General features: G+C 39.4%; 1 protein-coding gene across 1 annotated transcript in view; it reads right to left on the minus strand.

The window, feature by feature from the left end:
- Positions 1 to 2,633: 2,633 nt before the first annotated feature.
- LOC139744677 (uncharacterized) overlaps positions 2,634 to 25,093 on the minus strand; it is a 38,765-nt gene continuing 16,305 nt past the window's right edge. Inside the window, exons 11-34 of the mRNA XM_071655101.1 lie at positions 24,302 to 24,430; positions 23,393 to 23,521; positions 22,116 to 22,250; positions 21,102 to 21,236; positions 20,660 to 20,785; positions 20,019 to 20,147; positions 19,395 to 19,523; positions 17,499 to 17,627; positions 15,821 to 15,949; positions 15,055 to 15,183; positions 14,391 to 14,519; positions 13,472 to 13,597; positions 12,928 to 13,056; positions 11,668 to 11,796; positions 11,293 to 11,421; positions 10,547 to 10,675; positions 9,562 to 9,690; positions 8,798 to 8,926; positions 8,160 to 8,288; positions 7,485 to 7,613; positions 6,868 to 6,996; positions 5,700 to 5,828; positions 4,775 to 4,903; positions 2,634 to 4,227 (exon numbers count right to left, since the gene is read on the minus strand). Coding sequence (XP_071511202.1) covers positions 4,160 to 4,227; positions 4,775 to 4,903; positions 5,700 to 5,828; positions 6,868 to 6,996; positions 7,485 to 7,613; positions 8,160 to 8,288; positions 8,798 to 8,926; positions 9,562 to 9,690; positions 10,547 to 10,675; positions 11,293 to 11,421; positions 11,668 to 11,796; positions 12,928 to 13,056; positions 13,472 to 13,597; positions 14,391 to 14,519; positions 15,055 to 15,183; positions 15,821 to 15,949; positions 17,499 to 17,627; positions 19,395 to 19,523; positions 20,019 to 20,147; positions 20,660 to 20,785; positions 21,102 to 21,236; positions 22,116 to 22,250; positions 23,393 to 23,521; positions 24,302 to 24,430 — 3,041 coding nt within the window. The 3' untranslated portion in view covers positions 2,634 to 4,159. The remainder of the gene's footprint in view (positions 4,228 to 4,774; positions 4,904 to 5,699; positions 5,829 to 6,867; positions 6,997 to 7,484; positions 7,614 to 8,159; positions 8,289 to 8,797; positions 8,927 to 9,561; positions 9,691 to 10,546; positions 10,676 to 11,292; positions 11,422 to 11,667; positions 11,797 to 12,927; positions 13,057 to 13,471; positions 13,598 to 14,390; positions 14,520 to 15,054; positions 15,184 to 15,820; positions 15,950 to 17,498; positions 17,628 to 19,394; positions 19,524 to 20,018; positions 20,148 to 20,659; positions 20,786 to 21,101; positions 21,237 to 22,115; positions 22,251 to 23,392; positions 23,522 to 24,301; positions 24,431 to 25,093) is intronic.

A 25,093-nucleotide genomic window follows, 5' to 3' on the forward strand; every position in this document is an offset into this window, starting at 1 on the left:
TGACATCAGTTGAGTTATTGAATTTACATCTTCTTCTTTTTCTTTAAAAGAAGGATTGCTTATATAAACAGACTTTCACAGAGGGATACAGTTAAGTGTAACAAGGCAATTCACCCACACTATCTTCACTTCAAGCAGGGCAGATTGTGTTGCTGCACACAGTCATAGACACTTCCCGCATGAAAACTGTTTTGCCATAAACTTTGCAGAAGGTTCAGCTGATGTAAGCTGGATGTGTGGGCGTGTATCTTTTCACACTTTATGCCCAGTCTGCCTGTACCTTTGCCTGTTGCCCATGACGGGAAAACACTGCACTCAAACTGAATGGGTTAGCGATCTCGATCCATGGACAGGTCTGTTCGCGCAGCACATGGACCAGGCACACTCAAGACCTTGTGAACTTGATTTCGTCTGCATTGAGGTAGCCGAGGCATGCCAGCATTGAAAATTACTAATCATAAAATAATGTCCTTTATTTTTAAACCCTGGTTTTACACAGCGACCATGGAGAAGAACTCAGTTCAAATGCACCCATTGGTGAGACATACACTTTTTACATCAAGAGTGCGAGAAAGCAGGCGCTTTTTTTTTTTCTTTTTAAACACATTGCATAAATGACCTTTGAGCAACGCATCCAGTTGAAATCTTTCTACAAGTTCATAAAATACCGAAAATATTTTTTCCTCTTCCTCTCCCATTCCTTGTTGTGATGAGATGCAGACTTTTTGACAATAACCTTAAATTAGACGGTGGCCTGCATTTCATGCAAACAACAAATGCAAACAAAACATACAAAGAATTACAATGTAAATAAGACCAAAAAAATGCAATAAAATGTACCATACAAAGGAGAAAAAGCACTGTTTTACATGTCTTCAGCCTCTCACAGCTCTGCACAAATTGATATAAATTACAAGTCAAGTGGGAATATATCACTGAAATATTAAAAGCAAAATACAGATGACGACTGTAATGATATACACACACATAAATAAAAAGCAGAAACAGAAACTATCTTACAATACGGAAAATCGCACCGTCATGTCTATTGTATAGCATGAGATATATCCAGCATATTTGAGTGAGTGACACAGTGTTTATTAACCCGTTGAAGACAAGTCACGTGTATACTTGGGTAGGTGTCTACCAGAATTGCTTGCTAAAGCAGAATCAGCTCGCCCTCAATGGGTTAAAGTATGAATATACAAGCTAGGGAGTTCATTAAAAGAAATTGGTATTCCTTCTTAGTGTCAATATTATTGGAAACAAAATAAGTAATTGTATTAGACCACAAATCTAAATCTGAAAACGTAACAGGAACAAAAAAATATTGTAACATACCTACAATTACCATGTAATAACAAAAATAACACAGGGAGATGATGAAATCCTACACAATTTTTACAGACAGCACATATCATCAATTAATATTTTTTCCTATGTAATTAATACGACATTTGCAACCTAGCATGACAATGTTATTGACTAATAATCAGTTGCAGTGGCTTTGAATGTAACTACCAAATGCCAAATACAGTATTCTTTTTTTCCAGTCCTCATTGTACAGAGGGACATTTTCTCAGTATCGCTTCTCAACAATGCAATGTACTGTGAAATTAACTTCACAAAAATGTCAAATAAATAGTGGCATATTATTTTAGGTAATTGCCAATCATGATGTTGAATGATATAAGGTTACCACCTGTAAATACAAGCATATACATATTTTATATCAAATGTGAAGTATATTAGCTCTGTCTTCTTTTCTCTTACCGGTTTTTCTTTAGTGAATATCTATGATACACTGAATCACTACACATAAAAGGAGGCGGTTGCATCATACAAACAGAAAGAAGTACCAGATACACACACACACACACAAACATTATCATGTTTGTGCGTGCATTTGCAAGTATGTAGTATCTACGCATAATAACACATATATCTATATTAGACATGTTTTTTCATTGTTACTTTGTAAGAACCATGCACATCTGCGAATGCTCTTTGTCGTAAATATTGAATACACACTGTTCAGATTTCCCCTCCGATCATCGTACGTACGTATGACCCTTGTAATCTAAAATACTGCGTGAGGGGTTTTACTCGGAAGAACTCGGTAAACACACGTCATGTAGTTCCACATTTCACCTTTCAAGCTGCAAAGGATAGAAACATGTATTAAGTGAATCAGAGCTGCTCTGAATTGAACCGCGTTAGTTTTGCATAGAGTCGTAGCACTGGTCAGCTCAGTTCTATTTTGAATTAGTTGAATATAATCTTGGTCACAAAAAAGAGAGGAGTTAGTTAAAATATACACACACGATAATCACAAATCTCAAACTGATGATGCAGAGGAGAAATGAACTATGTGGGAACTGCACCAGTGCTTGTTGTCATATAATCGTTCTATTATAAAAAATAATTATTGACTAAAATTTTAGCTTGTTCAATCATACTCTATCTCTCTCTCTCTCTTCTCTATCTCTCCTCTCTCTCTCTCCTGTCACAACTTGCTCAGAACTTTGTGATAATATCATACATTTGAAGCTACAATAGTATCTACATGTCTAAAACCTCAGTGTTAGGTGCAACATTTTGAGTTCCTCCCTTTTTTTTTGGGGGGGGGGGGGAGGGGCACAGGAGGTGGGTAGAGGAGATATTGTCATTTTTTTTTTTTTTTACAGTCCATGTGAGCGCAGCAATGACGACAGCATTTGAACACTACACATGGGTTTAGTCCGAGGAAGCGCTAAATATCCTTATGTGTGCTTCCAGTCTAATACCGAAATTTTAGATTCAAACTGAGACCATGAAACCAAGCACTAATTAACATATGTAAACATATTTGACAGAGGAAAAAAACAACAACAACAAACAAACATACAAAAACAAGAATAATGGACTTATCCACAGTAAGGATATATGTTTTGTATGCATTAAAAACAAAAACGTAGTGTAGAAAGTTGGTTCAATAAAATAACTCGTATGCTTGCAAAAATATATTATCATGTCACAGGCCATTGTATTAGCTATCATCTAAATGGCATTAGTATAAACAAGTCAATTTATTTACCGGTAATTGTCAAAATCTTTCTAGGACATCACTAATACAACACAATGAATGCTATACGGAGCATATTCTTTAACTACTTTGTACACGGTTGGTTGACATCTATCTATCAATTAAAAAAAAAAGACTTTATCTTTACTAACATGGAGCAACTCTCTTAGATATTGAGAGTATATCTGTTTTCCTGTCTCATCTCATTTTTTTTTGTATTGTTGCAGCCATCACTTAAACATATATACTTGCAGTAGAACGGAATCATTTACATGAACAATAAATAATGCTGTAAAAATCTGAATTCGACACCACATTCCCACACGTCCCCCATCTGCTCTGTACAAAGACCGAGGCGCTCTCTCGGCTCTCTCCGATTTTCAAATGATCGTCGGGTGAATCCATCTCAACACTTTTTTTTTCTCATACGAGACGCAGTCCTGTCACGGCGACAACAGGGAACATCTGTCCCAACCCATCACCAGCCGAGTCACCTTCCAAGCCTACTGCACGCTGCACCTGCCTCGCTGCCAATCAGACCCTCCTTGTGTTGCGGACACAGTCCAATCCTCCCTCCTCATTTCCACTTTAGCACCACCACAGGTAGAAGAAGTCAGACTGATGTAGATCGAGAACACTCACAAAGTGTTGATTGCTTCCACGAGTCGCCTCTCACGTCCTACAATTAGCCATTTCTCCTTCCGGTATTTTGCTGCTTGAGGTATTGCTATGTACATGACACTGAATACCCAACGGTGGACATAATATCACAACAATCACTCAAAAAAAAAAAAAGAGACCTGCTAGCATTCTTTGAAACGATATGTCGAAGCGTGGAAACACATTTCTGAAAGCAACACAAGCATACTCTTCTCTTTGCTGATTGCCCCAAAGTCACAAGACATCATGGATCACTTTCTCGATGGGGGTATGCAGTTATCAACAGACGCGAGTCGGCATCACTCCAAATGTGGTCAATATTCAGAAGAAAAAAAATAACGGGGACGAGAACGCCATGAATCTTTTTTGTTTATGAGTTTCTCTCTCTCTCTTAGTTGGAGAAAAAAAAAGACGAGATGAAAGTTGGGCCTGTCGTTAGAAGCCGTTTGGTCCCATATCTCCCCTAAGAGGTGCCGCTGGAGTCGGGAAAGCATACTGACCTCCTGATAGGTGAAAGACAGACAGACAGACAGACAGACAGACAGACAGACAGACAGACAGACAGACAGAGACAAACAAAGAGGGAGAGAGAATTAAAATTGACATTGGAATCTCAGAACAAAATATTTCCTGTGAATCAAAGTTTGAACATAATCATATCTTTAACAGAAGATACTTCAACTAAAATCATGTTTGTTATTTCACTATTGATGCACTGGCTGAATAATAATCAGGAATGACTAAACAAAAATAACATTACGAAATTTTATTACCAAATGTTAACATCTGTAATTTAATCACAACAGCCAACATAGTCAGCATAACCTCAAAAACAAGATAACTTTACAGAATTAAGTTACAACAGACACCCGATAAGATTTGGCTATTAACATTCACTCTGAAGCCCTTTCTCTGTCAAGTCACACTCTTCCCTTTCTGGATTGATAGTCAGGTCGTGCAGTTTCAAAAGAAACAGACCCCTCCTTTCAAAGTCATCGATGCCTACAGGTATTCCGCTGCAAAAATACTGTCCGAATGGCTGGTACTCACCATGTTCACACTGGGCACCGATAAAGCTATTTATACATCTGCACGTTCCCGTCCGGACGTCACACGTGGCGCCATTTGAGCAGTCGCAGTTGAAGGCACAGTTGGGGCCGAATTTACCTGGTGCACACTCTGCGGGTGACAGAAAACCCAAAGAGGTAACAAAAAGGTCAAGGGTGGCCGCAGCTGAGGGACTGTCCTTGTTACCCTCAAGTTCATCACTCGGTCATATATTTTAAATGGCTGACCATTTTTTTTTCATCATGACCCCCGTGACCCCCTAAATAATTCATCTCCTTGAAAACCATTTTTCTTTTATAAACACGGAAGAAAGATGAGTGCTGACTGTCCACATAACAACATCAAGGGACATGAAACGACAACAAAGTTATTCTGCGAGAGAATTTGTCATGGAGAGAACAGAATGAGCATACTGGACCGGTGAATATTGGATAGCACCCTGCACAATAGTCATTTCATACTATCAATGCTTAACAATGTAAACACAAGGCTCGCTTTCATATATGTAGCTATTGCATATTGCATAGATAGTATATTTAGTGTTTTCATTTACATGTATTTTGTAAGTCAGGTGATATTTGTGTATCCACAACTCAATACTGTTACTTGTTGCAATAAACACAAATGTGTTGTATATCCTCTTTCCAAGGTGGAAGATATATTGCCTTACTTTTCGTTAAAGAGGTATGATGCTTCTTTCTTATTCCATTAATGTGGTTCACAATTGTGGATTCAACCATTCACAAAATTGCCTTAAAAGTCCTTTAAATAGGGCTACACAAAATATCAATCTCCAGATATGTATGGCATATACGGTACCCATGCAGTGGTAAGTTTTTTGGTTGGGACAGTGACACATTCCATGAACCACTCATCCTCCCTCTGAACGTTACACCTGGATACATACCCTGTGTGCATGTTTCTCCCGTGAGTCCAGGGGGACAGTCGCATGTGCCTGTGACAGCATTGCACTGGGTGCGGTTGGCACAGGTGCAGAATTCCAGACAATTGGGCCCATAGAACCCTGGCGTGCATGCTGCAAGGGGAAAACAAAAACAAAAACAAAAACGAATGACACATGCTCTTTGACAGTGACATGGCATATATGCAGACGAAAAGAACAACAGCAAAATATGACAACAAGTTCTTTGACAGCTGCATAGCATGTATCTCAATCAGCAAACTTCACAACATGCCTCAAGGCAATATCCGAAGCTCCTTACCTACTGATCACCTTAGCAAAAATATTGCACAACCATACTGCCGATGATTCAGCATATTTAATACCATGCACATTTTGCTCTGGAGCACATTACTTCTCTACAGGGCGTACAATACAAAAAAAGTTACACTTTTTAAAAAACTGTCTAAATTACATTTCAAAATATTTGGAAGATTTTTTCATATTTATGGATTCCCAATAGTCTCATCTATCAAGTGCAATCAACAAAACAAATCTTTGTTGACGCTTGGCTTAACACTGACGCTCTTTGTCCAGAGTGTGAAAAATGGTTTGTGCCAAATTGAAAGAAGATGGAAAATTCAGCCAGCAGTCCAAATAAGTGCTCCCATTCAAACAAATTGCTCTTTTGCTTAAAGTTTTGATTATGTTATGATAGTCTGAGATTTTTTTGTCAGCTTTATCGTAACTTTAATGATTTCATTTCTAAATCAATTAATGAGAACTAGAGTGTGTAATTACTTCAAGATCTTTAAAGCACAGTTTTCACAATATACGGACACATCAATACCATATGCCAGTTATTCATTAATGTGGTAGTGGTACCAAATTCATCAACATTCAAATCATTCATCCCATTAATCAATCATTGATTGGCCAATTAATCATTCAATTAATCAATCAATCACTCAATCAACCCATCAATACATCAACCGATATATCAGTTAGTCAGTCTGTTACTACTGCTAATTCTACCTTTATCTACTGCTAGATACTTCTAATACAGTATTACTATTACTCTGACTATATACTTCTACTACTACTGCTGTTTCTAACTACTAATACTGCTGGATGAGGACCAATGGCCAGACCCTGTCTGGAGCGATCTACTCACTTTGTTTGCACTCGGGTCCTGTCCTTCCCGCCGGACATCGGCACTGACCAGTGACCGGGTCACAGGTGGCGTCCTTGTGGCAGTCACAGGTCCTGGCGCAGTAGGCCCCGTACGTCCCCTGAGGGCAGGCTGCATATTGAAAAAAAAAAAATATCCAGTGACGATTAGTAAATTAATCCCAATTAATTGATGAGCAGAACAAGTCATCAGATGCATGGAATTGAGACGGGTTAAGCCTCTCTAACAATTAGTGGCGATGTTTATTATCCTGAAACAGTCACGATGTTCATACAATCCCTACACTAAGCAATTACTGTACACACTATATATTTAGCCAGTTTAATTTTTCACGAATTTGGACTTCCCAGCAAATTTTGCGGGTGGTTAAATTTGAGTACAGTAATGGACGGAGAAATGTACAGGAGCAAGTCACATTCATGTTGGCATCATAGCTATAAATATTTTACGCATGATATCAAATTCACGAATAGCACCTGGGCCGACTCAGTAAATTTGCAAAAATTAAAATCCTGCAAAATATATAGCATACACAATATTAGTTGTTGCCAATTGTGTTGTTTGTTGGCTTGTGCTTGTTCTATGGGCTAGGAACTCACTCAGTTGGCAGTTTTGTCCGTAGAAGCCGGCCTGGCATGAGCAGCATCCGGTCTGCCTGTCGCACTCCGCCCCGTTCTCGCAGGTGCACTCCTGGTCACAGTCCATGCCGTATGTTCCAGCCGGGCACTCTGGGAGTAGAGAAGGTGATGAGGGGGGTTTAAAGTGCATGTCTCTGCAGTCTTTGATTGTACACATTCCAGCCCACTGTTTGCAACATCAGATTTATTTTTAGAGTTTGATCAAAGAATAGTACCTAGTTTCTGTTTGCTTTACAACTGCATCTGTTGAGAGCTGGACAGACTTGAATCCATTCTCGAGGGGTGTGAGCTCAGTCCTAACATCACATTGTAGATTTTGTTTTTGTCTGATCATGTCTGTGTTCATTCAATTTTATATACACTACAACCATTATCAAAACTAAGGACTTAACAAATCGGCTTCAATCACAAATACACAGCATCCATGAAAACAGCAGAATTTTATCACATTACATTTAAAAACACAGTCTCGGCCAGGAGTCATACCAGTTTCCAACCAGAACTTCTTCAACTTTCATATGAACAAAAAGCTCAAGATCTAAGAGGACAGAAAAACAAAATTGTTTATCAAATTAAGTTTTGCAGGGCTGGACCGAGCCAATGGGTCAGTCTAGGCTAGTTTAGTCTTCTCCTCACCTTCGTCACAGAACTCGCCGGTGTATCCCAGACCACACCTGCAGCGTCCAGTCACAACGTCCAGCACGCCGCCATAGCGACAGTCCTTCACCATGGAGCAGTCAGGGCCATAGGTTCCAGATGAGCACTCTGCGTGTGTGTGAGAGAGAGAGAGAGAAAGATACAATATGCTCCACGAAAATGACATACTGCCTTCATATCATACAATGTTGTCCACAAGAAACCTTCATACAATGACAGACATCAATGAACTTGTCGTCAATCAAAATTTATCATTACCCGTTTCATGAGTCAATGATGACAATATTTCAAGAAAACTCTTCAATTTGGTTAAACTTTACTACAAAAAAGAAAGGAAAGAAAAGAATGTATCAAATTCATTTCCATAGAGAATGTACCAACTGTAACTCTCCCTTAAAAAAAAAAAAAAGATATGTAAAAAGGATTAATGGTGACTTGATACAATTCTCAAAAAGCTGACATAAAGGATATCAGTTCATTTTCTTTAAAAACAAAAAAGTAAATTTATTCGAACTACATGTGTGGAATCTTCTTTAAGCTACCACTGTACTGCCCGCCATCCAACATGGGGTGGAGTCTCGTATAATTCGGGGGGGTTAAATGGATTTCATACTCACTGGTCTGGCAGAAGGCACCTGTGTATCCCGCCGGGCAGTCACATGACCCTGAGGTATGGTGGCAGACTCCGCCGTTCTGGCACTCACACTTGTGTTGGCAATCCTGGCCGTAGGTTCCCTCAGGGCAGGCTGCGAGGCAGGCAAGAAAAGAACACTTAATGTGAACATCAAAGCTACTCCTTCAAAATCACTGAATATTCATCAACGAATATCAATTCATATTCCCTCATGAATATTCATGAAATCATCATTTTTCTCAGGATTGCATTCTCCATGTAGTCAAAGTTTATCCTACTGTATATCAATTTAGTGTGATATTTCAATGGTAGAAATTTGTTGGAGAGTTTAAGATTCTGATAAAGTAATAAGATTTATGCATGAAAATCATTGTATCTTATTCAGTTCATGAAAAAAGTATTATCTTTCATCTTCAATCTCTCTAACAAATTTCAGGAATGGCATTTGTCATGAAGTATTTTATTTTTGTGTGTGGTGTTCTCACAATGCATTTCAAAGAGAGCAGTATGAGTATTGCAGACAATTAAAGTTTTCCCATGATTATATAAACTCTCATTAAACTGTTCCTGTTGAAAAACTGTGTTACATGACTCATTGCTTAGGTAAACTAGAAAGCTTTAAAAGCTAGACCTTTAAAACTCATGTAATGTGCCATAACTTCTACACGTTTTCGTTCCATTTCAATGACCACGCATTTCTCTACACATAAAATCACATCAACAAGATGCGGTGTGCAGCTTTAATACCTCGTTCACACAGAGCCCCGATGAAGCCTGGCTGGCAGAGACACGTTCCGTCGTCGGCGTGACAGGAGCCGCCATTGAGACAGTTACAGTGGTACTGGCAGTTGGGTCCGTAGCGTGATCGTTTGCAGTCTGCAAGATGAGGGAAAAGGCACCATTATGAAATATGTGTTTGTCTGATGAAACATATCATTTATTGAGATACATTCATGAATATCTTAACTGAAAACAATAGAATAAATCTCTACATTTAGAACTCGTCAACTATAAAAAAAAAAAACAAACATACAAGAAACTTGATATTTCCAGTAAAAACTTTCAATCCACCCACACAAACTTGCGAGATATCTAGAAGTCATTTAACCCATTGAGGATGGTTTGATTTTGCTACAACACGCATTTCCCATAGACCCTTGCCCGAGTATACTCGGGACTCGTCCTCAACAGGTTGATATGTATATGTCTGTAATGGGCTACAGTAGGGTTAATAGGAGCAGACCCCAATTAACAGACAAGTATCGGGCATGTAATCCACATCTGTGCCGTAAAAAATTTACAGGAACACTAGATGATTACCAGGCATAATTTTAATTATTCATAGCTAAATATACCCCCATACAAAATATGTGTGGGTGGGAGTATAATCATACAGAGAAGTATATCTACCTCTGGTATTTAGTATTAAAGAAGAAGAAAGTTGATCAAAAGTTAATATTTGTCAGTCTGTACCTGTACAGATCCTAAATATATACAAACGTTTCTCTCAAACAAGTACATAATTATCATTCCTCCTAAGCAATGACATATTTTTCCTCCCTATATGAAGACAAGATAAACCCAGGATGTGCTTCCTAGATCCTAACACAGTAGATAAAAACTGAAATCCATACCAAATCTGTATAGCATCTCTACTTTACAAAAGCAATTAATTGTTATATGCAGACTTGATGTATTTGTCAATGTTGTCAATCAAAGAAGAAATCCTCACCCTTCTCGCAGTTGTGCCCACGGTAGCCTGGTTTGCACTGACACTCTCCGGTCACCGCATTGCAGATGGTGTTGCGGCCGCAGGAGCAGGCTTCCGCACAGTCTTGACCCCACGTGCCTGGTGGACAAGCTGTGGGACAGATGGGGGGGGGGGGTGGTCAAATGTCAATTATCAACATGCATTGGCCCTCAAATACAATTGCACTTTAAAATCAACCATGACAAAAAAAAAGTTAACATATTGTACAAATACATTCATATATCTACAACTGAAATACAAAAGACCAGAAATGACACATACACCAATTACAAAAATAAAGAAAAATAATTTTGTGCATACACTGACATTTTACTTGGAGAATGAAATCTAGCTAGTGCATATTATCAGACACCCTCTAGAAGTGAAAACAGCCCATTCCTATCAACAGAAGAGAACACGCCACAGAAGTGAATATAACAGACATTTCACTTTGTTTACCAGAACACTAAATTAATGATTCTCCACAAGATTCTGAAATGAAAACAATCACAATCTCAATATCCCACCCTGCAGGCAATGGTGAAAAGAATAAACGGAACCAAGGGAATTTTAGCAGCTTCAATAGAGTAAGAATACTAGATCATTTAGGTATTATATGGCTTAAAATTCACCAAAAGAATATTGTTTGGAAACGAGACCAGGCAAATTTAACTTGTTTAGCTGCTCCCCCACTTTATAGGGGATATCAAGGGGACAGTCATACTCACGAGAGTTACACTCGTATCCAGCGAAACCTGGTGGGCAGCGGCAGGCTCCGGTGATGTGGTCACAGGGGTTGTCTGGCCCGCACTGGCAGCTGAGCGCGCAGTCTTGGCCGTAGGTACCCGGGAGACAGGCTGTACAAATGAAGAGAAAAATCAAAATAAAGAGGATGCATAATATATTGGGTTGTTTGACTGTTCAAGACAGTTTGTCTCAAATGTCTCTTTGTTGATTTGTTCTCTCTAAAAAAAAAAGCAATCCTCAATCGCAGCTGATACATCAATAGCACATTCAAGTATTTTACAATGACGGTCACACATCCATATAGGAGTATGGCCACAGTAATGGTGACCATTTTACAATTTTCTGCAAGCACTCACGTCTAGCACAGTTGCGTCCCTTCCAACCAGCGGTACAGGAGCAGACACCGGTCTGGGCATCACACTGCCCTCCGTTCTGGCACTGACACCTCTCCTCACAGTTCACTCCATGGTAGCCTTGTGGACAGGCTTTTCAAAGAAAACAAAGGTAACAAACAGACATACAGATTAGAATGCATCATGCAGGAATCACTCCTTAAGGCGCACTGATAATGCCAGAAAAGGTGAGAGGATAATACAAATATAATTATATCACCCCATCCCCTATGGGAGAGGAGGAGATTCAGAATTTCCTAAAAACTGCGTGTGTACAGAACCCATCAACTTCCTGCACGTAAGACTTAAGAGTTGATGGTTTCTCTTCTCACAATAACTCTCGAAAAAAACAACAACACTATCATACACAGCATCATTTTTATTCTTGTGTGTGACAGTGTATGTCCTCATCATGACTTTCAAGTTTTATGTAAAAGACAAATAATTTATGTTTATTCTGACAGAGAAACAGAGGCACCTGCTTAAGCCCTATTTATCCTGTTAACAACCTTTAAAAAAAAAGAGAGAGAATTTGGTGTAATTACATCAAATTCATTCACTGGTGACTACATGCTTTGAAAAATATTTATACGACCAAAAAAAAAATCTATATATATTGTTTTAGCATCTTAAAATTAATGAATTGCTTTTGACAGGACAACTGGTACTTTTGTAGGCTTAAAGGGACTGTACAGTACTGGTAGAGGTGGGGATTTATGTTTTGAACATTCCTAAGTGAGATAATGAGAAACCTCTTATGAAATATGAAAGAGCATGTAATTTTAAGAAGGATTCAACGTTTATTTGATGAAAATTGGTTTTCAAGCGGCTGAGATATCCAAAAAAGTGATAACAATAAAAGGCGGCAGGCCACGCCTTTTATTAGGATCTCTTTGTTTCACCTTGTTTTTGGATAGCTCAGCCATTTCAAAACAGATTTTCATCAAATAAACTTTTGATACCCCTTAGAATTGCATGCTCTTTGACATCTCATAGAGTGGTTTCTGAATATCTCACAAAACGTTAAAAGCTAAATCCTCACCTCGACCAGAACTGTACACACCCTTCAAACCATTCCTGACTGGTCCCACATAAACCCATACCAGCATCAATGTAAACTGAACATTACACCAAAATCAGATGGTCTTGACAGGGTTAATAGACAGGAGACGAGAGGACTGAGATCATATACAGCCAGTCACACCAAGAGGATGGGATACCTACTCTGTTCACACTGGTCGCCATGCCAACCGGGTTCGCAGATGCAGGTACCGTTGGTCTTGTCGCACGTCCCTCTGTTCAGGCAGTTGCATCTCTGCGTGCATCCATCGCCGTAGTAACCATCGGCGCAGGCTGCGGATAGGAGCAAACAAAGACACCTTTGGTGTATTTTGATGCATTCGTACATTACGGGGACTCTTTTTTTTCTTGTTCTGTTTTGTTTTGGAGGATGAAAAGAAGTTTCAGAGCATGGTTGCTGCTGCTGTGAAGTTAAACAATACACAGAACCAAAGCATGATGTCATAGCCAGTCATCGCCATGGAAACTGGTTCTTACAACCTCACCTGGCCAGAGTGTTTATGCTACGTGTGCACTTGGTTCCAACCCAAGCTAAAACAAAAGACTAAGACATCATTACTTTGGTAATTTGCCTGCACTCTTTTTTTTTTTTTTGGTTTGAATTTGCTTTGTCATTCATCTCACAGTGCAATGAGACACACATTAATTGATTGGGGTGGTGCAATGTGGGAGGTCGTCGTGGACTTACGTTGTTGGCAGGCTCGCCCCACCCATCCGGGCTGACAGGCACACATTCCCGTCACGTGATCACACTCGCCGTTCTGGCAGATGCAGCGCTGCTGGCAGTTGATGCCAAAGCGACCAGTAGGACAACCTGATGAGCAAAAGACAAGACAAGAGTACTTTTATGTAATTTCAAAATAATCATGGAATGACAAAAAAAAAAAAAAAAAAAATTAAACTCCCAAGGAATTAATCGTAAAATATTTTCATAACTATTGTCAATGGAAAATTAAATACAGAATACATGCTCTGAAGGTTTGTACGGTGAGAGGGATCCAGCTCCTTTTACTGTAAAAGACCTATTTATTCTCGTTCAAGAATGATTATTCTCATTTTTCAGACGGCAATCAAGAAAGAAAGAACTCTATACTGAAGTGATGTACTACATACCAGTGGAGCTTGACATGTGTGAAGTAATAAGAAAGAGAAGCTAATACTGATGTGATCAGAATTGATAGAGAGACAGCTAAACGATCAGAAAATTATGTAGCCAGCTAGCTATATTGTACAAATGTAGATGTACAGATAAAGAGATAGATAGCTACATTGTAGATGGACAGTCAGACAGATGGATCAATAGATAGATATATAGACAAACATATAAACAGACAAACATGCAGATAGACTGACAAACAAACAGATAGACAGACAGATAAACAGGAACACAGATAGATAGACAGACAAATAGACAAACATAAACATATTTGCATACGGTACACACATACACACAGACATACATAGAGATAGACAGACAGACAGACAGACAGATAGACAGACAGATAGACAGACAGATAGATAGACAGATAGACAGACAGGTAGACAGACAGGTATAAGTCATGACGAAGACAAATCTGTAGCTCCTGGCGGCACAAGTCCACACTCACGTTGGTGGCAGCGAATTCCGATCCAGCCGCTGGGGCAGATGCAGCGTCCACTGACGTGGTCACAGTCAGCGTTGTTGGCACAGTCACACACTCCAAGGCAGTCTTCTCCATAGTAACCCTCTGGACATTCTGTTCATGGAACAAATCAAAAATCATATCTTCATTTCCTTAATCTCTTCTCTCTACAGAATTGTGCAACTTTCGATAAGGCGTACGTGCCTTGCAGATGAACAAACAGACATGCACAATTGCATTTACAAGCTGACTGTTATTATCTCATCAAATCTCATTTTTCTATGCAACAAGAAAATTTGTGTCAGTACCGAAAATAAAGTAATGCATAATTACATCAAATTTGGATAATATGACAAAGACCAATAATTATTCTTAATTCAAAAGATGCGGAGTTAATAAACCTTAGTATCAAGAATCCAAATAGACTATTAAAATCCTAAATCTTTGGTAGCAGTATTCAACGATCTAAAACAAGACCCCAAAACATTATTTCACAAAAGTTCAAAGTTAATATGTGACAATTCAGTGAGATATATGTTGTAGAAAATCGTTATTGAATAAATGCTCTCTGTAAAAAGTTTCCAGGTTATAATAAGACTGGACCCTGATCAATCTAATATCCATCGGCTAGTCTCATTCCTAGGCTTACCATTCCTGCAGCCCTCTCCAGTGTAGCCGGCGGGGCAGTTGCAGTTGCCGTTGGTGGGGTTGCAGTGCGCCCCGTTGCCACAGTTACAGCGATGCTGGCAGTCCAGTCCGTAGTAGCCATCGGGACAGGCTGTGTGGAAAGGTCAATACATATGAGTAACTCGGACATTATCCTTGTAAGCGGATTCTCTGATCTCTATATTTCTTGGTTTGTAAAAATGCTGAAATTTTTAACGTCGTACCATTGCATATTTCATGTCCTTCTATCGAGGGGTTTCAAATTTTGTCACTCGAGAAGTGGATCAACTTGGCTTATTTGTGGACAAGTTCATAGCTGCCAACATGTTTGTGCACAATTTCCTAATCGTTCTTATGAAAATTACTAATGGTGGGTTGTTTTGCATAGAAGCACATAGTATATATATATAAGATATACGAAATCACTGATACTTCAGAATTTTATGAGGCCAGAACAGTAGTCATATGCTGAAATCACTAATGATTACTAAATTTTACTAATAGTTGGCAGGTATGATATTTTTGAACCACCTTTTTTACACATGAGAAACTGCACACAACAGAAAACACACCTGTTGTTTGACATTGTTAAAAAAAAAAGGAGATAAACAGAAGGGACAAGAACGATAGATTACGTTCATATGATATCAAACCCTTGACTCTCACAGCTCTCACCATTATGAGTTTGCAATGTGCACTCAATGCCGACGCCTTTTACGTCTTAGAACCCAAATGCTTGTTGTACTCACGTTTGTCGCAGAAGCGTCCCCTCCAGCCGGGGCTGCAGGTGCAAGCTCCCCTGATGTGGTCGCAGGTGGCGTTGTTCAGACACGCACACAGATTCTCGCAGTTTACGCCGAAGAAGCCCGTCTCACATTCTGCCAGAATAAAGTTTCCATAGCAGCATTTTTAAATGTCAAGCATGAGTGGACATTGGTATGGAAATTACAATGAGATCACATAGTGACTCCTAAATTTGTATTCAAAACTGCAAATCATGAAGAAACTAGATATATCGCTATGGCGACTGATATGCCTCCGCCATAATGCATGGTTCTCCTAATAGGTCTATAGTACAATGTCTTGACAATGTGTGATGACAGTTTCAAACAATTGGCAAAATATTAAAATGACAGGTTTGACACAAATGTGCTGAATGTTCACTTTCCTAGAACTAGGTTCAATTGGATGAATGATTAAAATGTCAGAGTGCAGGTATTTGGGGAACTGATGATTTTTACTTGACTTTTGACCCTTTTATAAGTTTATGCATTGAGTAATTTTTCAAGGTATTGAGAAAAAGTATAATTTCAGTATCAAATGGGAAAATAGCATTATCTAAACCTGGCCTTTGACCTTTGACCTCACAGTTCCAAAGAGAATCACTGTTAGGTTGAACATGCATAAATATGTAAGTTTCATGATGATACCTTGAGTTACTTTTGAGATATGGAGGAAAAAGTGCAATTCTGCACTTTCACTTGACCTTTGACCTTTTGACCTTTGACCTTTTGGCAAGAAACTTCCCACAGAATATATATTGGGTAATACATGTATACATCAAATTAAAAAAAAAAAACCTTCATTCATTGCATAAATATAAGGAAAGTAGTGATATTTTGAGGAGTTGAAGTTGACCTTTGACCCCCTGACCTTTGACCCATGACCCCCAACTTCCCTAGATAATCACTGCCCATCGGTACAAGCATATATACTAAGTTCCATGAAGATACCTTGAACCATTTGCGAGATATGGAGAAAAACATGAAATTTCAATTTTTTTCACAAAATAACCTGTGACCTTTGACCCTGTGACCCTAAAATCCACACAAAGTATCATCCCCCAAGGATATACCCTCATACCAAGTTTGATGTAAAACTACCACACGGTTCTTGAGATATCGACAAAAACAAAACGGGACGGACGGACGGACGGACGACCCGAAAACATAATGCCTCCGGCCACTTCATTGCGGAGGCATAAAAAATGTTATCAGAAATATGGACAGAAATTACAATGAGACCATAAAGTGACTCCTAAATTTGCATTCAAAACTGCAAATCATGAAGAATTTTTTTTTTGTCAGAAATATGCAAAAAGTTTTTTGTTTTTTCAAATGAACACAGAAAACTTCCCCCTATTACACAATATATGCATGATACGTGTACAGTCATCAGCAGGCGTGTTTTTTAACATTTTCACAAGAAGCTAACAAATATGAGAAATAGAGCATTTCAAAATTCTCTTTAGACTCTTTTGCTTTGAAGATATGTTTACTCAAGGAAAAAACAAAACAAAACTCTTCCCTTGGAAAAGCAAATTGTCCATATTACTTTGTTTCAATTATGAATATAAATTAAAGACACTGACATATATATTACGACTCTTGAATTATATCTAACTCTGTGCAAGCAAGATCACCATACCTTGGTCGCATTCTTCTCCCCTCCATCCTGGGGTGCAGATGCACTCGCCGGTCTCGGGATCGCATCCGGCGCTGTTCTCACAGGTGCATCGGAAGGCGCATCCTCTGCCGTAGAATCCGACGGGACATTCTGGAGGGAAAAGGGGGGGGGGAGGGAGGGGGTGTTAGATCAAGCAGCTTAACACATAGCAATTTATGTACGAGATATGAACACAGAATTGCTGAATACTGCTATACCTCAGTATAAAAGGAAATCCAGCGTCACATCAAAATCAAAACATGACCCTTAGAAAGTAGATGACAAGGCCTCAGAGATATGATACACATGGAAGAAGTGATGACATTCAAAGGCATCAGGTCACTGTACTATGGATTGTCTCTTTTTCGTTGTTTTGTCATCTCTCATTTTGTTTCTACCACAGTTGTTTTCTCTGTTATTTTTTGTTTGTGTCCTTTAACATAACACAAATCAACAAAGGAAAACCTTGAGGTGGAAATCCTTATTTCTCTTTTGTTTCAGTACCTATAAAAACTTTAGACTGTCCATATTCTCTTCTCATGCCGTCAATCCCTCGTTTGAGGCGAGACCCCAACTGGGGTTCCCCAAAGTGGGGTGCGTATATTTGTCGTTTGGGAGTTGGGAGTCGAAGTACTTGTCCATTGCAAATAAACTTTCTGCTCAGGCGTGACAAACCTGGAGGCCAAGCCAGGGTTTGATGACTCCAGCAGCTGTCGTATTACGTAAGAGCATGATAAGGATATCTGCCTGTGGCAGACCATTCAAAGTGAACTCAATTTTCGCTATCCTTTTTAAAGTTTTCAATTTTATATTCTATTGAGAAATTCTATGGTCATCCATTTTACATTTCGAACGAAAAAAATTGACCCGTAAATAACGAAAATACAGGAATAAGAAGGAGAGCATTGCCAGTTTGCCGGTGCTATTTGGCAGTGAGTTACAACGGGGAGGTGAGACCACCTCCCTGGTTACAATCAGCCTGCTGACTGGATCGTTGAGAAAGCAGCTGTCGTATTACGTAAGAGCATGATAAGGATATCTGCCTGTGGCAGACCATTCAAAGTGAACTCAATTTTCTCTATCCTTTCTAAAGTTTTCAATTCTATATTATATTGAGAAATTCTATGGTCATCCATTTTACATTTCGAACGAAATAAATTGACCCGTAAATAACGAAAATACAGGAATAAGAAGGAGAGCATTGCCAGTTTGCCGGTGCTGACAATGTGCTATTTGGCAGTGAGTTACAACGGGGAGGTGAGACTACCTCCCTGGTTACAATCAGCCTGCTGACTGGATCATTGAGAAAGAGAGAGAGAGGGAGAGAGGGAGAGAGAGACTGAGAGCGAGGGGGAGAGAGGGAGAGAGAGAGGGGGGGGGGGGGGGGAAGAGATGGGGGAGGGAGAAGGGGAGAGACAAAATGGAATGACAATAGTTCCGGTCACTACAGTACAGGCATGCTCTGTCTGCATACGCTGAATGTCTACACTCACACACACACACGTACACACACACACGCACCATGGAGCTACATAGCCCATGCCAAAACCAAAACAATCTCCACCTCTCGCGGTGTCCCCCCCCCCCCCCCCCCCCCCTCCTGTTGCGCTGTGGCGATGACTGATGCTTAGATTAGGCCAGGGTCAAGAAACAGGTGTTTTATATCTTTGACTTTAAGTCATTGATTGCCAAGATATGCACTGGCATTATTTACGGGGGTGTAGCCTCTTCAAACGAGAGATTTGCGTCATGTTAAAAAACTTTTACATGCAGGCTAATTCTGGTAATAGTGTATGCAGGCTGTCTGGCTCGTTCAACCTAAAAGGGCAGCAAAAAGCCAATGAAACATGGTTAAAGCATCAAGGAGTACTATCTTACCATCAGAACAGAACTGTCCCCTCCATCCCGGTGTGCAGGTACAGTCTCCATTGGTCGGGTCGCACTCTGCTCCATTCTGACACTGGCAGTCGTGGCGACACATCAGACCGTAGCGACCGATGGGGCAAGCTGGAGGATAATCAATTGAAATCAGACAACATATTACAATAAGGTTAGCAAAAAGCTGAAGGTAGAGACTTCCAAAATAATGTGCACTGGAAAACAAAAAGACAAGATCTGCGAGATCACATTTAATTCAAAGAAAAAGGGTCATACTTCAAACATACAGTACAGCTTACAGATTAACTACAGGTTGGAAGCAATGAAAAGCGACAACTAAATACTTAGACACACACTTACCAAGTGAGAAGATTGATAAACACAAAACAAATGGAAGATACACCAATTGCAAAATTGGCAATTTTCATCCATCTTCCATACATAACTAACTTTTCAACAAGTGTTCAAAAAAAAAAAAAAACTTCAGTACAAGGTTGAATATTTTTTCCTTTGAACTATGAATGTTAATGGCAGAAATGTAGATATTAGACAGTCATTGTGCAACGGAAGAGATTGAAATAAGATTCTGAGGGTGAAAAAAAAAATTGCTGCATATCTACTGACCATCACGACAGTTCTCGCCAAAGTATCCCAGGGGGCAGAGACACTCTCCGGTAGCCTTGTCGCACACCTTGTCCTCCGTACATGTGCAGTTATTCTGGCAGGAGATTCCCCACGAGCCATTGGGACAGTCTACAATGGAACGATAATGGGAAATAAGATAATGGTAAGACATGCTTTTTGCATGATTCCCCATGGGTCTGCAACACACTGCATTGCCCAGTCAACGCAAGTAATAGACGCCATACATTGTAGTGTCTTCCTTTCCACTTCGTTTTTAAGGATCCATCGACAAAAATTACAGATTTTATTTCACATTCATTCTTTAAAAACAAAAACAAAACAAAACAAAACACACACACAAACACTGCTTCTTGTGGAACAAATGCACAATCAAATCATGTACCACTAAACATCATTTTAGCTTGGAAAATATGATTTTCATTCCTATCTGATCAGGTCTCACAATTGTTACAACAAAATCTTCTACTAATTTCTTGATTCTTGAATGTTTCAATGACATGTGATGGTAAAAATTTCTTCCCAATTTTCATTTATCACAGCTACAACTTTTTAAAACTTTTGCAATTCTCGAAAATGATACTGATGTTCTCTAGGTAACAATGCAAATATCGTGTTCTCACCATCAAGGCAGCTAAGGCCGGTCTTGCCCGCTTCACAGAAGCAAGCTCCTGTGATGCTATTACAGTCGTTTCCTCCGCAGCGGCAAGAGAACTTGCAGTTGACTCCATATTTCCCATATTCACAAGCTACAAGACACAGCAAGATCAAGAGATGATCGATCAGCATATTTCTAATGTTGTCTACGTCATATCTGCATATATATCACTTTTGTATCAGTTCATCCAAACTGTTTCAATAAAAACACAAACACACAAACGAAACACCAAAACATGAATAGGTTGACATTGTCACCATCAGTAACAACATCATCACTGTTATTATCATCACTGTCATCATCATCATCGTCATCATCACCATCATCACCACAATATTTATCATCTCATCAATAACTACAATATTTACGATCATGACGCATTTAAGAAACTTTCTTAATTGACTTACGTCTCTCGCATGCCTCCCCTGTGTATCCCGCTGGACACTCCCTGCTGCATTCTCCCGTCACCTTGTTACACTGCGAGGCGTCCAGGCACTGGCACACCCTTCGGCACTGCTCCCCAAACATTCCCAGGCGGCACTCTGGGTCATTTTTTTAACAAAAAACACATCATGGCACAATGTGACAAACTGCACGTTGCTAACAAAACTGACACGTTTGTTGGCAGATGAACTTTGTCACTCAGTGCTATACTTCTGAATCTTAATTTCAAAAGAAAAAGGACAGTTTCTATTTAAGTATTCCCCTTTTAACAACTATCTTTATCTAAGTTATACAGTACCTAAAAGAGCTGTGCAGCAAACATAACAGCCATTTCCCCAATTTTTTTTCATTTTTATTTCTACAATTGTTTTTGTCTTCAGACATTTTTGGGTTGGGGAGGAGGGTAAGGAGCAAAACGCCAATAAAAAAGTTTTGAAAATCACAGCTGAATACCTTCTGATATATATGAAAGCTTAAAGAAAAAGGCATTGCACTAACACACTTTAGTTTGAAACCTGATCACCAAAGGATCATGAGACTGCATTAAACAGGCCAACGATGGAAAAACCAGGGTATGGATGCTGATATGATACCATTTTTTATTTTTTATTTTCCATTTCACTTTTTTTTTGAGAGAGAGAAGGCAAAGATGAGTCAAGAAAGTGCAGAGCTAGTCTCATTTCCAAATAAAATTTGTCAGAATTGCTTTGCCGTCTGTAGAGCATGACAAAAAATATTTCACACGCAGGTGTTGATTGCTTCTTTACACGACACACGCTTAAAAATTTGTCTTCATATGTATACATCCTCTAGCAGCACACTTGTTTTCAACACATCAGAAAGAGATATTGTAGAGAGAAAGGGGGGGGGAGAGAAGAAGTGGATATGTGCAGTTTCTGCGGGAGATCAAGAGTTTTATCATGGCAAAGAAAGGAAAAGAAAGGATGAGTTCATTGTCAGTGGCTTGCTGCCCTCACCATCCTGACACCGGTCTCCCTCGTAGCCCGGTCGGCACCGACAGGTTCCCGTCACGGGGTCGCAGCCCTCCGAGTTGGTCGGATGACAGTCGCACTGCTCGCTGCACATGCTGCCGTAGTAGTATTCGGGACATTCTGTGGAAACGGAGATGGAGAGCTTGCTATCATTCACGACATCACACTACAACATTTAACCTCTGAAGTCAAGATCAGAGACTATTCACACTTGACAGTGACGACACTGTATATGAACCCACACTCTCGATCTCACACACCCTGGGAACTGGTGATCCACCATGCAAACAAAATATTCAATCATATAAATGCTAGATGCGCCTGAAAAATTAATGCAGACAAAAGTCACCGATCATCCCATACTATTCAACAAATTTGAAGTATGAAAGCCAACGTGACCATGAAGTACATCAACTATATTAAAAAAATTTATAGGCAACACCTCCAGTTTACAAAATGCACTATAGGTGGAACACACCAGCTTAGTCCTAGATTGTCAATTGAAGCCGGAACAAAGCAGCTACAAAATGTAAGTCCTAGATTGTTAAATGAAGATAGAAGATTACAAAATCCAAGATCCAAGATCAATACAAAGCCATATAGGGAGGCCCTAACTATTAAACATCAAGTTGCATTTGTCAGGTAATTCAGGATTATTTTGTAGAAAGATGGAATGGATGTGCTCATAATAGTCATCACTGGTGCTGCTTAAACCCAGGTACTGAACATTGGCACATACATCTTTCCTCTTTCTGCTTAAAGGTCCTGTTTACCTTTGGGAGCAGGGATTTAAAAGATGTTCAAGATATCGCATTTGATGAATATGAGTAGGTCTGTTGTACCACAAAACATCCTACCATATAAAATTTTCTCAATAAAGCCTAAAATATATTAAGGAGATATCAGTACATTTCTCAATAAACCATAACTGTAGATGGTCAGTCTGGACACATTTTTACTATAACTATTGTTCACATTTTGTATATTTAACAATACTTAACATTGATTTTACTGATCGAAATTTTTACAGTGGTTGTGTCTATCCCTAACTCACATTTTAGAATTATTTTAAAGCACTAATGCTGGGTTTTTGTTTCATCTGCAAATGGTAAATTATGCCTTTAGTGCTGCTCCAACCTACAATATTGTAGGTACTGTACATGTACACCAACCAGTGGCTCTTTATTCTTCATATATTACTATTAATGCGGCTTCAACCTACAGGTACCACACATGGCCAGTGGATCTCTCTCTCTACTCACTCAGGTTGCACTGGAAGCCAAAGTACCCTGGGCGGCAGAGGCAGGTCCCCCAGCGCTTGTCGCAGGTGATGCCTGTCGGACAGTTGCACTCCTTGCTGCAGTCACGGCCCCAGGACCCAGGGGGGCAGCCTGAGGTGACGGGAGGGGGGAAATGTGAGTCCCAGTTAGGTTTAATTGGCAGAAGGGGTATCAGTTGGAAGGGTGGTTGAGGAGGGTGGAGGGTGGGTTGCAATGTCGAAATAGAGCATCATTTAATTAACTATGCTATCCTTGAAACAAACATAACGGGCCTTCAACACTTAAGCAAATTTTTAATAACTTCCTTGTTACAAACATGAGAAAAAAAAAATCTCAATCATCAACAGTCACAATATACTCATATATTGATAAAGGAAAGATTGAATGCACTCCGATTGTCACTTTTCATACTTGCAGTATAACAGAAAGAAAAGTGTTTCCCTTTCTTCTCCCTGTTGCCTGCTTGTCACATTGATTGATATAAGCGGTTGGTATCCTAGCAACCACGTGTTACGAGAAATCAAACAATTTTCTATGGTGATTTGTGCTAAAATCAGTACAAAGAGAGTAACTCGGTTGCACCTCTTTACAAGTGGGCCTGACATGAGTTCAAAGGAAATTACAAATATATATATATATACATATAATATATAAAACACTTTATCTTGACAGCTAGTGATGCCTACAGTAGACTAATATGATTTGACAGGATTGTAGGTCAACTTTGTACAGTATGTGAGTAACACTGTATTCACACACACACGCACATCATTTGCACCATAATGATCAACAGCACAGCTAACTGTCATCACGATTTCTTAGAAGCACTTTAAAAGTGATGCATAGAAGCTGAAACAAGCAAACGTGGCGTGGCTTGCGGTTGACACTCACCATCTCTGCAGTACGTCCCCTTGATGCCAGGCAAACAGGTGCAGTCGCCGGTCACCGGGTCGCAGGTACCCCCGTTCTCGCAGAGGCACGGCTGTTCGCAGTTCTCTCCGAATTTGTTCGAAGGACAAGCTGCAATATGTGAACAAGACAAACAGCCACACCATGCATACACAGGTGAAACAATTATGAAGATGAAAGAAAAATCTGCTAAAAGTTTGAAATTTGCTCTTGAAACTATATGTGTATTCTCTAAACAGAAAGGGGTGGAATACACACTTCTAGACTAACATATATGCTTTTGTCACAATCTCGGTCTTTGGCAGGTCTCTTCGTATTAAAGGTATTGTATACCATTGGGAGCAGTGATTTTAAAAATGTTTGAGATATCACATTTGATGTATGTGTGCAGGTCAGTTGCATCATAAAACATCCTACCATGTAAAAGTTTCGCAAGAAAGAATAGATTATACAGAGATATCACTATTTTTTTTCTCTGGACCATAACTGTAGATGATTTTATAGTCTAGACACATTTTTATCATATATATTGTTCACATTTCTCATATTCAGCAATACTTGATATTAATCATACTGATTCAAATTTTCACATTGGTTGTTTTTATCCCTAATCAATATTTTAAAACTACTTTGAAGCACGTAAAGCTGGGATTTTGTTTCATCTACAAATGGTAAATAATGCCTATAATGTGGTCATTCCCTTAGCTATCAGACTTTTGGAAGACTATGCCATCATTTAAAATGAAGACTAAGACTTTTTTCTCAATGCGTTGA

This window comes from Diadema antillarum, unplaced genomic scaffold (assembly GCF_040938485.1).
Source record: "Diadema antillarum isolate AM-2024a unplaced genomic scaffold, OU_Dant_1.0 seq00001201_RagTag, whole genome shotgun sequence".
Taxonomy (NCBI): domain Eukaryota; kingdom Metazoa; phylum Echinodermata; class Echinoidea; order Diadematoida; family Diadematidae; genus Diadema; species Diadema antillarum.